The sequence below is a fragment of the Prionailurus viverrinus genome, chromosome E1 (genome assembly GCF_022837055.1).
Source record: "Prionailurus viverrinus isolate Anna chromosome E1, UM_Priviv_1.0, whole genome shotgun sequence".
In the NCBI taxonomy this organism is placed as follows: Eukaryota; Metazoa; Chordata; class Mammalia; order Carnivora; family Felidae; genus Prionailurus; species Prionailurus viverrinus.
The window spans coordinates 8,976,050-8,991,146 of NC_062574.1; the positions used below are offsets into that span (position 1 = coordinate 8,976,050).

The 15,097-nt window shown below is 51.9% G+C and overlaps 1 protein-coding gene across 3 annotated transcripts in view; it reads right to left on the reverse strand.

Moving 5' to 3' along the window:
• CDRT4 (CMT1A duplicated region transcript 4) overlaps positions 1-8,330 on the reverse strand; it is a 32,293-nt gene extending 23,963 nt beyond the window's left edge. For 2 of the 3 annotated variants that reach the window (XR_007147082.1, XM_047834056.1), the window contains exon 1: positions 8,136-8,330. Coding sequence is in view for 1 of the 3 variants with exons in the window: in XM_047834056.1 (XP_047690012.1) it covers positions 8,136-8,160 (25 nt within the window). In the remaining 2 variants the exon portion in view is untranslated. The remainder of the gene's footprint in view (positions 1-8,135) is intronic. The other variant, XM_047834057.1, reaches the window with a different exon arrangement.
• Between the last annotated feature and the right edge of the window lie 6,767 nt (positions 8,331-15,097).

Here is a 15,097-nt window from a genome sequence, read left to right on the forward strand (position 1 = left end):
TCAGGTACCAGCACCAGAGTCTCTGGCTCAATAGATCTTGGCTGGAGCCCAAGAATGTGCAAATCTAATAAGTTTCCAGGTGAAGCTGGTGTTGCCAACTGGGGGGAAAAATTGTGAGAAAGTGAACCAAGTCAATGGCAGTGAAAACAAACATGAGGGACAGAACATGGCCACAGCTAACAGGTAGGGATGAAGGAGTGAGATGGGTCTAGATGATGCTCAGGTCCCTGAGTTAGGGGATGGACGGAATTAATAGAGAGGGAGAGCAGGCTTGGGGAAACCTGCTTCGTTTCATTTGGGGCATTATAGAAAAGCCAAGTAGTCATGCCCGGTGAACCACTGTCCATATGAACCTGGTATCCAACAAAAACGGCCATGGTTACAGATAGACAAATTTGATAAAAGATGAGGTCAAAAGTTAAGTTGAGAAAAGGGATGAGAACTGAACCATGGAAAGAAATCAGGACTTAAGGCATGGGAGGAAAGGAAAGCCCATTTGGAGACTGGGCAGAGATCCCAGACAAGAGGAAGGAAAAGTGGGGGAGTAGTGTCGAGAAGCCAAGGGAAGGTATCTGCCGAGAAGACCGTAGTATAATTTTTTTTTTTTTAAATGATCTTTGTCCCTCGTTCCTGGCACAAAGCTCCTGAAGCCTTTGGAATTTATTGCCTCTTGTATACTCATGAGATGGCACGTAGGGGAGCCTAGATAGCTTCAAGATGGCAGCTTGGTGGCCAGAAGAACCAACCAGGTAAGTAGAGGGTTCGAACTTTCAGCCCCACCCCCAACCTCCGTGAAAGGGAGAGGGGCTGGCAATTGAGTTCAATCACCAATGGCCAATGATCTAATCGATCATGGCTACCTAACGAAATGTCTATAAAAATTCCTAAGTGATGGGGTTCAGGTGACTTCCAGGTTTGTGAACACATCAACATACTGGAAAGGTGACGTGCCTGGAAAGACATGGAAACCACCCCCATCTCTTTCACGCGGCGGTTCCTGACTTGTATCCTTTAAAATAAACTGGTAAACCTAGTAAAGCTTTCTCCTGAGTTCTAGGAGTCGTTCTGGCAAAGCGTCGAACCGGATGAAGGGGTTGTGGGAAATCCCGAATTAATAGTCAGCCAGGGGAACAGGTGGGACTTGAAACCAGCATTTGAAATAGGGCAGTCCACGAAAGTTGACGCTAGGAACACACCTTTGAGGGCAATTCTGTCAAACGACAGGGTAAAAGCCAGAATTTGGAGAGCTATGGAGTTAAACGGGAAAGGGGAAATCAAGGGCGAGGAATGTATTCACAAATCACAAATGGATTGTGCCAGTGTGTGTGAGCACTGGCTCAAGACGATGTGTGCTTTGTTTCGTTATTCCTCACTATAAACCTATGAGAGAATATCACCACTCTGTAGAAAAAGAAACAAGACTCGGAAAAATGAAGCAATGTTCTCAAAGTCCTACGTTTAGTAAATGATGAGGTTAGAATTGAAAACCAAGGGGGTGGCTGGCTGGCTCAGTTGGTAGAGCGAGCGACTCTTGATCTCAGGGTCGTGAGTTCAAGTCCCACATTGAGAGCATGGAGCCTACTTTACGTAAATTGATTAGTTAAAAAAAAAAAAAAAGAATTCAAAACAAAATCAGATGCTAAAACCAGAGTTTTCAACTAGCATACCTGATTACATAGGTAGAAACCCAAAGAAACCTACAAGGTTGCTGGATGTAAACACAGCATATCAAAATCATTTGCATTTCTAAACATCAGCCATAAGCATAAAATGTCTAAAAAGATACTTTGTACAATTATTTCAAAGATATCAAAGTTTGGGGGGGGGGGGTTGCACCTGGTTGGCTCAGTCGGTTGGGCGTCCGACTTGGGCTCAAGTCATGATCTCGTGGTCCGTGAGTTCGAGCCCCGTGTCAGGCTCTGTGCTGACACCTCAGAGCCTGGAGCCTGCTTCGGATTCTGTGTCTCCCTCTCTCTGCCCCTCCCCCACTCATGCTCTGCCTCTCTCTCTCAGAAATAAACATTAAAAAAAATAGAAAGCTCAGGAAAGATCCACTTTACGGCTCCACAGAGCAGTGGGTGAAGGGCGGTATTTTCATTAAATGGCCCTAGATCACTTGATCCACATGGAAAAATAATTGCCTTCTCATAATACCCAAAATATCAAGTCCAGATGAGTCGTACCTCTAAATGTTATTAGTAAAACAATAAAGCTTCTAGAAGATAACAGAGGAAAATATCTCCATGCCCTCAGAGTAGAAAAAGATTTCTACTGTTGAACATTTTTTTTTAATGTTTATTTATTTTGAGAGAGAGAGAGAGCAAGCAGGGGAGGGGCAGAGAGGAAGAGAGAGAATCTTTTTTTTTTTTTCAACGTTTATTTATTTTTGGGACAGAGAGAGACAGAGCATGAACGGGGGAGGGGCAGAGAGAGAGGGAGACACAGAATCAGAAACAGGCTCCAGGCTCTGAGCCATCAGCCCAGAGCCCGACGCGGGGCTCGAACTCACGGACCGCGAGATCGTGACCTGGCTGAAGTCGGACGCTTAACCGACTGTGCCACCCAGGCGCCCCAAGAGAGAGAATCTTAAGCAGGCTCCCCTCTGTCAGCACAGAGCCCAACGCCAGGCTCGATCTCACAGTGAGATCACAACCGAAGCAGAGATCGAGAGTCAGATGCTTAACTGACTAAACCATCCAGGCACCCCTCAAGTTAAATTTCTGTTCACTGGAAGATACCACTGAGAGTATGAAAAGGCAAGCGTCCGTCCAAATGGACTGTGGTACTCCATACAATCAAAAAGAGTGTGTATACAGAATGCATTTAAAAAGTGTTTTTAAAAAAATTTAAGTAGTCTCCATGCTCAGCACAGAGCCCAATGTGGGGCTTGAACTCATGACCCTGAGCTGAAGACCTGAGTTCAGAAGAGACTCAGACACTGAACCGACTGAGGCACCCAGGTGCCCCAGAATGTATTTTAAAAAAACTTTAAACCCTACAATCAATAAGAAAAAGACGAAAGAAAGAAAGAAAGAAAGAAGAAGAAATTAAGGAAGGAAGGAAGGAAGGAAGGAAGGAGAAAGAAAGAAAGAAAGAAGAAAAGAAAGAAAGAAAGAAAGAAAGAAAGAAAAAATGAAGGAAGGAAGGAGAAAGAAAGAAGAAAGAAAGAAAGAAAGAAAGAAGAAAGAAAGAAGAAAGAAAGAAAGAAAGAAAAAAGAAGGAAAGAAAGAAAGAAAGAAAAGGGAAAGAATAAAGAAAGAGGAAGGAGGAAGAAAGAAAGAAAGAAAGAAAGAGAAAGAAAGAAAGAAGGAAAGAAATGAAGAAATAAAGGAAGGAAGGAGAAAGAAAGAAAGAAAGAAAGAAAGAAGAAAGAAGAAAGAAAATTGGGGCATCTGAATGACTCAGTTGGCTAAGCGTCCCACTTTGGCTCTGGTCATGATCTCACGGTTTGTAGGTTTGAGCCCCAAGTCAGGCTCTGTGCTGACAGCTGAGAGCCTGGAGCCTGCTTCGGATCCTGTGTCTCCTTCTTTCTCTGCCTCTCCCCCACTCATGCTCTCTCTCTCTCTCTCGCTCTCTCTCTCCCTCAAAAATAAATAAACATTAAAAAATAATAAAATCTTTTTAAAAATAGAAAATTAATAGAGACTTGAAGAGGCTCGTCACAAAAGACAATATCAGGGGCGCCTGGGTGGCTCAGTCGGTTAAGCGTCTGATTTTGACTCGGGTCATGATCTCACGGTTTGTGGGTTCGGGCCCCGCGTCAGACTCGCACTGACAATGTGGAGCCTGCTTGACATTCTCCCTGCCCTTCCCCGACTTGCACTTTCTGTCTCTCAAAAATAATAATAATAAAGGATAAGGAAATAAAATTAAGATCTAAGGATGGGGGGGGAAGGGAGTGGGGGTGGGGCGGGCAGAAATGGAACAAAAGCTGCCAAAAGGAGGGGTGGGGTGGACGTGAGTGGGGGGGGGGGGGTGGTGCGCCTGCGTGAAAGATTCTCTTTAGCCTCGGTGAGGAGACTCAGACGGAGGGGTGAGGCAGAAGATACAGACGATCAAGTGTATTGGAAAAACCAGCGGCCATGGGTGGGGGAGGGTTGGGTCTTCCGGAAGGTGAGTGAAATAGCAGTGAAATTAGCAGAAGAACAGAGTGCCGGTGGCCTGCACCTATCAAAAGAGATCTGGCCATCAGCCCGTGACTTTCAGGCTATAATTAGCAAATTGGCCCCTGTCTCCCTCCGGCCAAAAGCAAGCATCTGAAACCGGAACAAAATCATTCTTTCCTCGCTGATGCCCTGGCACGTTCCACAAGCCCCACCCCACCCTCTGTGGAGCCGTGGGTTCTCCTCCCCGTCTTCTCTCTCCGCCGTGGAGAACCCACCATGCCATTTACTGGAGGCCGTGGACGTGAACGGACCCATTCCAACCCAAAATACCTCCTCCGTGACACCCTGCTCTGAGCCTGTCTTCCGACCTGCCTGTCCGTCCTGTCATCAGAGTTGTGGTGGCCTGGGGAAACCTGGGAGTGGGGAAGCCCCATGAGGTCCTGGGGAGGCAACAGGGCTAAGGGTCCGGCCAGGGGCCAGTAGCTGGTACAACTGAGCTGAGACGCACAGGCTGGCTGAAGTTTGAACCGATCGGGACCAAGTCAGGAGCCGGCAAAGTAATGTCAGGAGGTCAAGCGGGCAATCCGGTCAGAGGTCATACAAGGGCCAGAGGCCGGGGACCCGGGGACCGGTGCCATGCCGGAGTGTGGCGTGGGAGTTCAGAGCCTGACCATTGGTGTCCAATGGTGTCAGGTTTGAGTGCTGGATCTGGCTAGCCAGAGGTACAACTTTGGGCTTGTTACTGACCTCTTTTGTCCTCTGGCAAAGTGGGAATTGTATAGACAAGAAGATGTTGAGAATGGGCGTGGGGTTGGGGTTACGAATGCAGACGGGCACGGAGTTGGAGACGGAGGTGGGGACGAGCCTGGGGACGAGACTGGGGATGAGCCTGGGGACAAGCATGGGGACAAGATTGGGGATGAGCCTGGGGATGAGCCTGGGGACGAGCATGGGGACGAGCCTGGGGACAAGATTGGGGATGAGCCTGGGGATGAGCATGGGGATGAGCCTGGGGACGAGCATGGGGACAAGCATGGGGACAAGATTGGGGATGAGCCTGGGGATGAGCCTGGGGACGAGCATGGGGACGAGCCTGGGGACAAGATTGGGGATGAGCCTGGGGATGAGCATGGGGATGAGCCTGGGGACGAGCATGGGGACGAGCCTGGGGACAAGATTGGGGATGAGCCTGGGGATGAGCATGGGGATGAGCCTGGGGACGAGCATGGGGACGAGCCTGGGGACAAGATTGGGGATGAGCCTGGGGATGAGCCTGGGGATGAGCCTGGGGACGAGCCTGGGGACAAGCATGGGGACAAGATTGGGGATGAGCCTGGGGATGAGCCTGGGGACGAGCATGGGGACGAGCCTGGGGACAAGATTGGGGATGAGCCTGGGGATGAGCATGGGGATGAGCCTGGGGACGAGCATGGGGACGAGCCTGGGGACAAGCATGGGGACAAGATTGGGGATGAGCCTGGGGATGAGCCTGGGGATGAGCCTGGGGACGAGCATGGGGACGAGCCTGGGGACAAGATTGGGGATGAGCCTGGGGATGAGCCTGGGGACAAGCATGGGGACGAGCCTGGGGACAAGATTGGGGATGAGCCTGGGGACGAGCATGGGGACGAGCCTGGGGACAAGCATGGGGACAAGATTGGGGATGAGCCTGGGGATGAGCCTGGGGACGAGCATGGGGACGAGCCTGGGGACAAGATTGGGGATGAGCCTGGGGACAAGCACGGAGATGAGCACGGAGGTGAGCATGGGGATGACCACAGAGGTGAGCCTGGGGCCGGTGAAGGAGGGGGATGGGCACAGAGAAGGAGATTGGACGGCTACGGAGCTGGGGCTGGGCCGAGGCAGAGGTTCAGACCCAGGAGCCAGGCAAGCCTTCAGGTGTGAGAGGCCTGACACATCTGTGTCCTCGAGGATCCTGAGCCCGTCAAAGACTGAGACGGGCTCCCAGCCCAGGCGTGAACTTGGCTGGATTTGGCAGGGCTGAACTGAGGGTATGGACCCGCGGGAGGTCACGAGCACTACCGCCACCCCACTGAGTGCTTGCTGCCTTGGCAAAGCTGGCCTCCGTCCGCCCCTTTGCAGGTGAGCGCTCCTTCCTGGGGCGGCGACAGCACTAGAGGCTGGGGGCCGGCTGGGAAACAAGTCCTGGGACCGGCCCCACCCTCCTCAGCCTCTCCCATCCAGCCCCACTGCCTGCCTCCCCGCCAGCATTTCCCAACTGCCCCTCTCCTCTGCTCCTCCCCTTCTGTGTCCAAACAACCCGCATCTCCCCGTCTCTAACAAATTCTTCCCTTGACCCCGAGCTTCCCTGACTTCTGTGTTGCTACTTTTCTCGGCCACAGTTCCCCGGGGAGTGGCCTGTACTAACTGCTGCCCTCTTCCTCACCGCCCCCCCCCAAGTTTCTGCAGCCTGGCGTCTGTCCTCACAGCTCCATGACCACCTCTGGGCAGGAAGGAGCCCGTGGGGTGACACGTAAGCAGAAAGCACAGCGATCGGGGACTCCGGGAGGCGTGGGTGGGCAGGCCACGCACACAGAGGCAGGCACGTGTGCACACATAAACATTCAGACACGCAGACACCCAGACACACGTACATGGAGACACAGACACGCACTGACCGATTCCAATATGGCACCAAGGGGCTCTCGCTTTGACCAGAGGGAGCGAGGAGGGAAGCCCGGGGCCATCCACTGCTCAGCCTGGGGACTCCAGACCCCCAGTGGTAGCAACAACAAAAGGCCAAAGCAAGCTTTCTACAATTGTCACACCCAGAGCAGACCCGGGCTTTGCGGGGCCTGAACATTGCTCAGCTGGGGAGGAAGCCACCGTTGTGCCCTGCACAAGTCCAGGCGTCAAGCACGGGGGAGGCATCCCTGCAGTAACGTCCGCTAAAACGGAGGGAGAAAAGTGCCCACCAGGGCGTCTGGAGGCTGTGACCGCGGGACCCAAGCATGCAGGGACCAGCTGTCTGAACACAGTCAGCAGCTCTCCCCCAGACAAGCGGCAGGGTCTGAATTTGAACCCAAGGACTCCGGCTTCTCATATTCTTGCCTTTCGGCTTTTCTCAGACGGACACAGTGTAGCCGGATCAAGCGTAGAACCAGAGGGGCCGGCACGGAGGGGCCTCTGGGGCTGTGGCCTCCAGCAACACCACGATGGGGTGGTTGCCTGGGTGCTGGGCCCAGCAGAAGGTGCCTTTTCTCCTCGCTACCCCGTCTACACCGCGCTGCCTTCACCGATCATAAGGTTTACTGAGTGTTGCTTTGATTTTTATTTTTTTAATTTTTTTTAACAGTTACTTGTGAGAGACAGAGAGACAGAGCGTGAGTGGAGGAGGGGCAGAGAGCGAGGGAGACACAGAATCCGAAGCAGACTCCAGGCCGTCAGCACAGAGCCCGACACGGGACAAACTCGAGAACCACGCGATCGTGACCTGAGCCGAAGTCGGACGCTCAACCGGCTGAGCCACCCCGGAGGCGCCCCGGTTCCTATAGATTCCTGATAGTGAATTTCATGACTTTACCAGTCCTAGCTTAACTTTCTCTTGGAGCTGAGCTCTGTCCAGAGTCTGAGCATCTCTGGGGGGACACGACACGCGATCCCCGCTGCTCATTAGAAGACATAGCTGGATCGTGTAGGGGTGTGTGTGTGTGTGTTTTGTTTTCTTGTTTAAGTAGAATTATTGCCCTGAAAGCACAGTAGAATCACCTGACCATTTTTTTTTAAAGGGACCCGTGCCCGAGCCCTCTGCAAAGTGAATCAGGGTCTGAGCGGTGGGGCTGGGACATCAGTACGTTGGACAGAGTCCCCGGGAGGCCGTGGGACCAGAATTGAGGCCACTCCAGGAAACGACCGCCTGATGCCCCGGGAACCTGCAAACAAACGGAGGGGGGGGGGGGGGGGGCTCCTGTGAAGGACGTGCCCTCCTGGTAGCTGGGTGTGTGCACTCTCACTTGGACCCTGGACTCTCCCCATCAGGGACACCTGCCGGTCCACCCGGACCAGTACCTGACAGGTCTCGGTGATGCCCCATGCCTCCGCCAGTATCTTGGTGGTTCTTCTGCCCTGTGCTTATTTCCGGTCCGCAAATGTCCCCCTGGTCCTGGATTCCACTTCCCCGGTGATCTTCTCGCTGCTGCCGGCCATCCCCTCTGCCAGCCTCGGAGGGGTCCAGGAGCCCGACACACCCAGGCAAATGGGGGCATTGTGACATCAGCAGTCGCCATGCCCACCAACCTTGAATCTTCCGTCCCGGATCTCTCCCTCCTCGGCGAGCCCCACAGGCTCCCAGCACGCAGCCCTCCAAGCTTGGTGCCGGGACAGTCCTTCCTGCCCCCCTTAGTGAGGGCCTACTGTGTGCTGAGCCTTCAATCAGGCACTCTATGTCCACGATCTCATTTGAGGCCTCTGATGGCAGAGCAGCAGACGAGCTATTGATCTCACTCATTGTAACGCGCACTTACCCTGTGCCACACCCGGCCAGGTGCAGGGACGGATGAGACCAACGGTCAGCTTCCTTACTGCCAACAATCATCTAGAGCTTATGAAGACACAGCGCATTATTGGTCCCCGCCCGGAGTTTCTGATCAGTACCTGACGCGGGCGTGGAGCCCTCTCCGGCCAGCCCCTTACAGCATTGTCGTGAAACGAAATGCTCTCTGGATGAGCAGGAGGAGAGAACTGTTGTCACCAAGCAGCTGTTTGGAATCGGCCCCTCTTCCGCCACTCCGGCGACCCGACCACGTTTGCAGCGGGCTGGGTGCGCACCTTCTAGCCTCACCCGTGACCCCAAATCTGAAAGATCCTCCGAGGTCCCAAGAGGATGGGGAGATTCAGAGCCGGCTGGGACACAAGGCACGGTCAAGGCGGGGAGAGGAGTTCCCAGGAGGGGCGAGGCCCATCCCGGCTCTTGTCCTTACGAAGGTTCACATTGTCTCTTCTCTGGCCAGTCTGGACCTTTTCAAGCTGGTTCCTGAGTCCTTTTGATAGGAGCCTAGATGTGTTCGAGAGCTCCCTTGCTGTTTATCTGACAGGCTAGTTCTGGGTGCATCTAAAACGTGAGATAGTGCCTCTAAGGAGCCCTCTCTCTCTCCGTGCAGAATGGTTGGTGGCTGACGGAGGCCACACGAGACTTACACCCACGGCTGGCTTTGGTCACCCCGTCGGCGCACCCCAGATGTCCTCCACTGGCCCTCCGTGTGGGGCTCTGCCAGGGACAGCCCAGCATGCTCCATAGCCTAGCCTCTCAAGGCAGGTTTCCAGAGATCCGTGGCTCTGCTGCAAAGCACATTTATTTCACGTGAGCACTTGTGGGTCTGGAATCCAAGGAGGACTCAGCGGGACGGTTCTCCAACCCACGTGGCATCAGCCAGGGCAGCGGGACTGGAAGGTCCATTTCCAAGATAACTAACTTCTTTATTACTTGCCTGGCATCTTGACCCGCCCTAGTCTCTCCCTTCCTCTCTCTCTCTCTCTCTGTCTCTCTGTCTCTCTCTCCGTGGGGTCTCCTCCTCCAGGCCTCTCCATGTGACTCGGGCTCCTCACCAGCCGGGTCATCACAAGAAGCAGGAGGTGGAAACCACAAGGCCAGTTAAGGGCTTCTTCTAGAATTAACGCAGCTTCACGTGTGCCCGGCTCTGTGGGCCAAAGGAGCCACAGCGTTTGCCCAGATTCCCAGGGGTCGTGCGATAGATCCCACCTTCCGGAGGAGCGACAAGGACAAATTGCGGAAGGGCCCGTGAGGTGAGAGGGATGATCGTGGCTACCTTCAGAAAAGAAGGTCTGCCCCAGGAACCCCCCAGGGTCAGAGCACTGGGAGTCATTCACAACCCTCTCTCCTCACTCATTCACTCATCCACTCAACAAATAATTCCTCAGTCGGGGTAGTTAACTCTTGCCATGGACTCAATACAGAATTTCTTAGAAAATGACAAAGGTTTGGGAACAACTTCAAGTTTTTAAATCGAATTTCCCGTTAATGCCCAGCTTATTGTTTCATCTCATAAAAAGCAAACCTCGCCTGTCTTAGGCAAATTCCTGTATCACCTCCTCTAGGAAGCCTTTCCTGATCTCCCTTCAGGCGTCGTTGGCAGCCCCCACCACACCTTGTTCACACACTAGCAGTGCAATGCCTACATCTGATTTGTAGCCGAGGTCACATTCACCCCAAATAAAGATTTCCTTTCTCACCACCCTTGCAACCAGATGGCCGTGGCGACTAAGTTCTGGCCCGTGAAACGTAAGTGGAAGTGATATGTGCAACTTTCAGGAAAGGCGCCTAAAGGAGAAGGGTGCTTTTTCCTTTTCTTTCCTCTTTCTCGCTGCCTGGAATACAGGCACGATAGCTGGAGCTAGGGCAGCCACTTTGTGCCATACGATGACTTTGGGAATGGAAACCACTCACAGCAGAACAAGGTAAAAAGAGCTGGAGTTCTTGACACCGTGGAGGGTCACTCCCACCCTGGAGCCAGTACATAAAGGTTTTCACGTGAGACAGAAACGAACTTCTATAATGAACCTCTATCTGGCTTCAGCCACTGCTTGTGATTTTTTGCCACTCACAGTTGAACCTAATCCTAACCGATAAAACTCCTACCCAGGGAGTGGGGAGGCAAAATGTAACGCAAATGTCTTCTCCACTGAACCATGTACGGACCCTCCGGCTAGTGGTAGGGAATATGAACTCTGCCACTCAATGCTACTTCCCAGGCAGGAGAATGGGTAAGGTCAAATGATGACATCATGGCCTGAAACTCAATGCATCTGGTGACATTGTTTATAATGTCAAGAGTCTGGAAACGAACTCAATGCTGATATAAGAGGAGGAAGGGGGGGGTGGATTAAAATACGGGATACGCAGGGGCGCCTGGGTGGCTCAGTCCATTAAGCGTCCGACCAGGACGATTGATTTCAGCCCAGGTCACGACCTCACGGTTAGTGAGTTCGAGCCCCACGTCAGGCTCCACGCTGACAATGCGCAGCCTACTTAGGATTCTCCCTCTCCCCCTCCCTGCTCAAATTCGCCCTCTCTCTCAAAATAAGTAAATAACCTAAAAAAAATTTTTTTTAATATATGGAATATCCACATAATGGACATTTTACATCTCTGTTTACACGAACCAGGCAAACCTCTATACACAACGATCACAACACATATTTAAGCAAAAACGGCAAGGTCTTTAACATACTCCAACCCCAAGGGAAAACGAGCAAAATCAAAGAAAACAGGTTATGAATGAAAAAAAAAAAATGGGCAAAAGGGAGTTCACTGTAGGCGCAGATGGGAGGTATGCGCGGGTTCATTGCATTTGCATCTCTGTTCGTTTGTACTCTGCAAAAACTTCTGTAATAAAAGCGAAAACCAAAACAAAACCACAGGGTTCTGGGCTGTGTTTTCATTTTTTGTGGGTTTTCCCTCACTTTTTATTTTAAAAGTGTTTTTTTTTTTTTTAATTTGTTTTTGGGACAGAGAGAGAGCATGAACAGGGGAGGGGCAGAGAGAGAGGGAGACACAGAATCGGAAACAGGCTCCAGGCTCCGAGCCATCAGCCCGGAGCCCGACGCGGGGCTCGAACTCACAGACCGCGAGATCGTGACCTGGCTGAAGTCGGACGCTTAACCGACTGCGCCACCCAGGCGCCCCTAAAAGTGTTTTCAAAGCGTGGCCCCTTTCAAAGAAAAGCCAAAAGGAGGAGAGGGGATCCACGCGCGTGTAAATGTTTGAATCCGCACGGGTGATCGGCTTCTGGAGGGCTGCGGAATTCCAAAATACCGACGGCAGCCAAGCAGAGAGAGGAAGACCACAGACCAAGATGGGAGCCTTGCTTTGGGTTCTGCAGATTCGCTTTGCCACGTGCCTGCATGACTTCTTTGTTGTGGGAAAACGAATTCTTTTTTTTTTTTAATTGAAAAAAAAATTTTTTTTAATGTTTATTTATTTTTGAGAGGGGGCGAGGGGCAGAGAGAGAGGGAGACACAGAATCCGAAGCAGGCTCCAGGCTCCGAGCTGTCAACACAGAGCCCGACGCGGGGCTGGAACTCACAAACCGTGAGATCATGACCTGAGCCAAAGTCGGACGATTAACCGTCTGAGACACCCAGGCGCCCCAAAAAACTAACTCTTAAAAGGAAGTGTGTGACACTAATCCATGTTGTGGGACTGTCGGGGAGTAAGTAAATAAGAAATCCTCACCCCCTCTTCCTGCCCCCTTTTGCCTCCTGTCTGGCTAATTCAGATCCAGACTTCAAGTTCCAGGTCAAAGGCCATCTTCCACAGCGGGGCACAGAACTCAAGGGCCACAAGGAGCAGGCTGGGAACATAAATGTCCCAAACAAATGAGCCTAATTCATGAAGGAGGGTGACTGCCTGCTCGCAAGTGTTGAATTTGGGGGCTCCTGGGTGGCTCCGTCGGTGAAGGGTCGACTTCGGCTCAGGTCATGATCTTACTGTTTGGGACTTTGAGCCCCGCGTCGGGCTCTGTGCTGACAGCTCGGAGCCTGGAGCCTGCTTCGGATTCTGTGTCTCCCTCTCTCTCGCCCCTCTCCTGCTCACGCTCTGTCTCTGTCTCCCAAAAATAAACATTAAAAAAAATGTTTTAATAAATAAGTAAACATTTAAAAATTGTTTTTAAAAAGAAAAACACTTACTCTCTGGTTAAAGCTCGAAAACATTAGGCTAAGCGGAAATACTCAGTCATGAAAGACACCATATTGTACGATCCTATTTATCTGAAATGAAATGTCAGAATAGGCAAATCCCCAGAGACAGAAAGCAGAGTGGTAGTTTCCAAGGATGATGGGGGGGGGGGGGGGGGGGGGGAGTGAGGGATGGAACAATCTGGAAAGGAGCAGCCAAAGTCTATGGGGTTTCTCACTGGGATGATGACAGTGCCCTAAAAGTTGACTGTGGAGATGTTTTCACAATTCTATTAATATATGAAAAACCACTGAATGGTACGATTTAAGTTGGTGACTTATACGGAATGTGAGTTATATCTCAATAAAACCGTTTTCTTTAAGTCATCTCTACACGCCACGTGGGGCTTGAACTCATGACCCCAAGATCAAGAATCACATGCTCTTCTGGGGCCCCTGGGTGGCTCAGTTGCTTGGGCGTCTGACTTCCGCTCAGGTCATGATCTCACGGTTCGTGGGTTCAAGCCCCGCATCGGGCTCTGTGCTGACGGCTCGGAGCCTGGAGCCCGCTTCGGATTCTCTGTCTCCCTGTCTCTCTGCCCCTCCCCCGCTCATGTGCCATCTCTCTCTCTCTCTCTCTCTCTCTCTCTCTCAAAAATCAAATAAATAAAATAAAATAAAATAAAATAAGAAAATGTCAAACAGCAAAGACGTAATGGTAAGCACCAAGTTATCTAGACACAGTTCTTCCTCCGCCAGCAACCCTGGCACTTTCTCACCCGTTCCAGTGCCCCAAATCATTCGGGGTGCCTGTTACTTCTCTTAAGATGTACCTCAAAACTCCCCCCTTTGGATCGCGTCATCCAGCTGGAGCATAAGGCATATTTCACCCGGCCACCGTTCAGCTTTGACGTGAAGAAGCAATGTTGTAATACAGTTATCCAGAATAGCCAACCCATAGGAATTTCTTTTATCTTTGGAACACTTTACGTAATCTATTTTGCAAGAGACCCACTCGCCTAATTCCATTTTTCATTGGCAACTCTTCACACAAGTTCTCGGTCCCAGAAGAAAGTCTGGAGCTACCCAGGGTGCCAGCAGAGGGAACAGGAAGCGAGACAGGAGAAAATAGAGATTCTCTGAACCAAGAGCCCTGAAGCCCTGAGAGGAAGGGACCCTGTGTCCAGCTGGCGTCTGCTGGGGAGCCTCACCGACCCATCAACTGGGGCCATCTACTGTTTGTCAGTCCCCAGAACCGAGCGGAAGGAAGGACTCAACTGTCTTGTAAGGAGTCAGAGGCACGTAGGCAAAATCTTGCCCCACGGAAACTAAAACCATTTAAAATGGATACAGGGGCGCCTGGGTGGCGCAGTCGGTTGAGCGTCCGACTTCAGCCAGGTCACGATCTCGCGGTCCGTGAGTTCGAGCCCCGCGTCGGGCTCTGGGCTGATGGCTCGGAGCCTGGAGCCTGTTTCCGATTCTGTGTCTCCCTCTCTCTCTGCCCCTCCCCCGTTCATGCTCTGTCTCTCTCTGTCCCAAAAATAAATAAACGTTGAAAAAAAAAAAAATAAAAATGGATACATATCATAGGATTTCCCTCTGAGTGTCAGGGGGACGCTCCAGGACGCTCACCGTTCTTGGCTACATCAGGAACATTCACGCTGCTGCCCGCATCCGGAATGTTCTCCGCCTCTACTTTGCAAAGCTCTACCCATCCTTCAGTGGCAGCTTCACCTCTGGGAGGCTTCCTCTGATCCCCCCAGGCAAAGCTCCCCACTCCTTTCGGACCTCCCCTAGCAGGCCGTTCATACCTACCCCACTGGGATATTGGCGGCCCTTCTCATTTGTTTGCTCCAGTGGGTCAGCAGCTTCCAGAGGGTAGCGGCTGTGTTTTAGTTACCACTGTATCCAAGGCAGGAAGGGCTGACACAGGGCTGGCCACACCTCCTGCTGTGCACGATTGAATGACTACTTTTTAGAAATCCCAGAACGAATGCAAACAGCACAAGTATATTGCACGGCCCTCTTAGTATACTGAAGAGCATTACTGATTTTCAAAGACTTTTTCTTGCCGTGATGTCTAGTCTAAGCAAAATTGAGAGGGTGGCCCCGAGATGTCCCGTGTACCGCCTGCCCCTACAGATGCATCACCTCCTCCGTGATCAACATCCCCCAGCAGGCTGGTACAACCTGTTAACGCTTGGCGGACCTACACGGGCACCTCAGAATCACCCGGAGCCCGGAGCTTATTTTAGGGTTCGCTCCTGGTGGTGCGTGTTCTCTGGGTTCGGACAAATGCGTGACATACGTCCGTCGTTGTGATATTACACAGAATA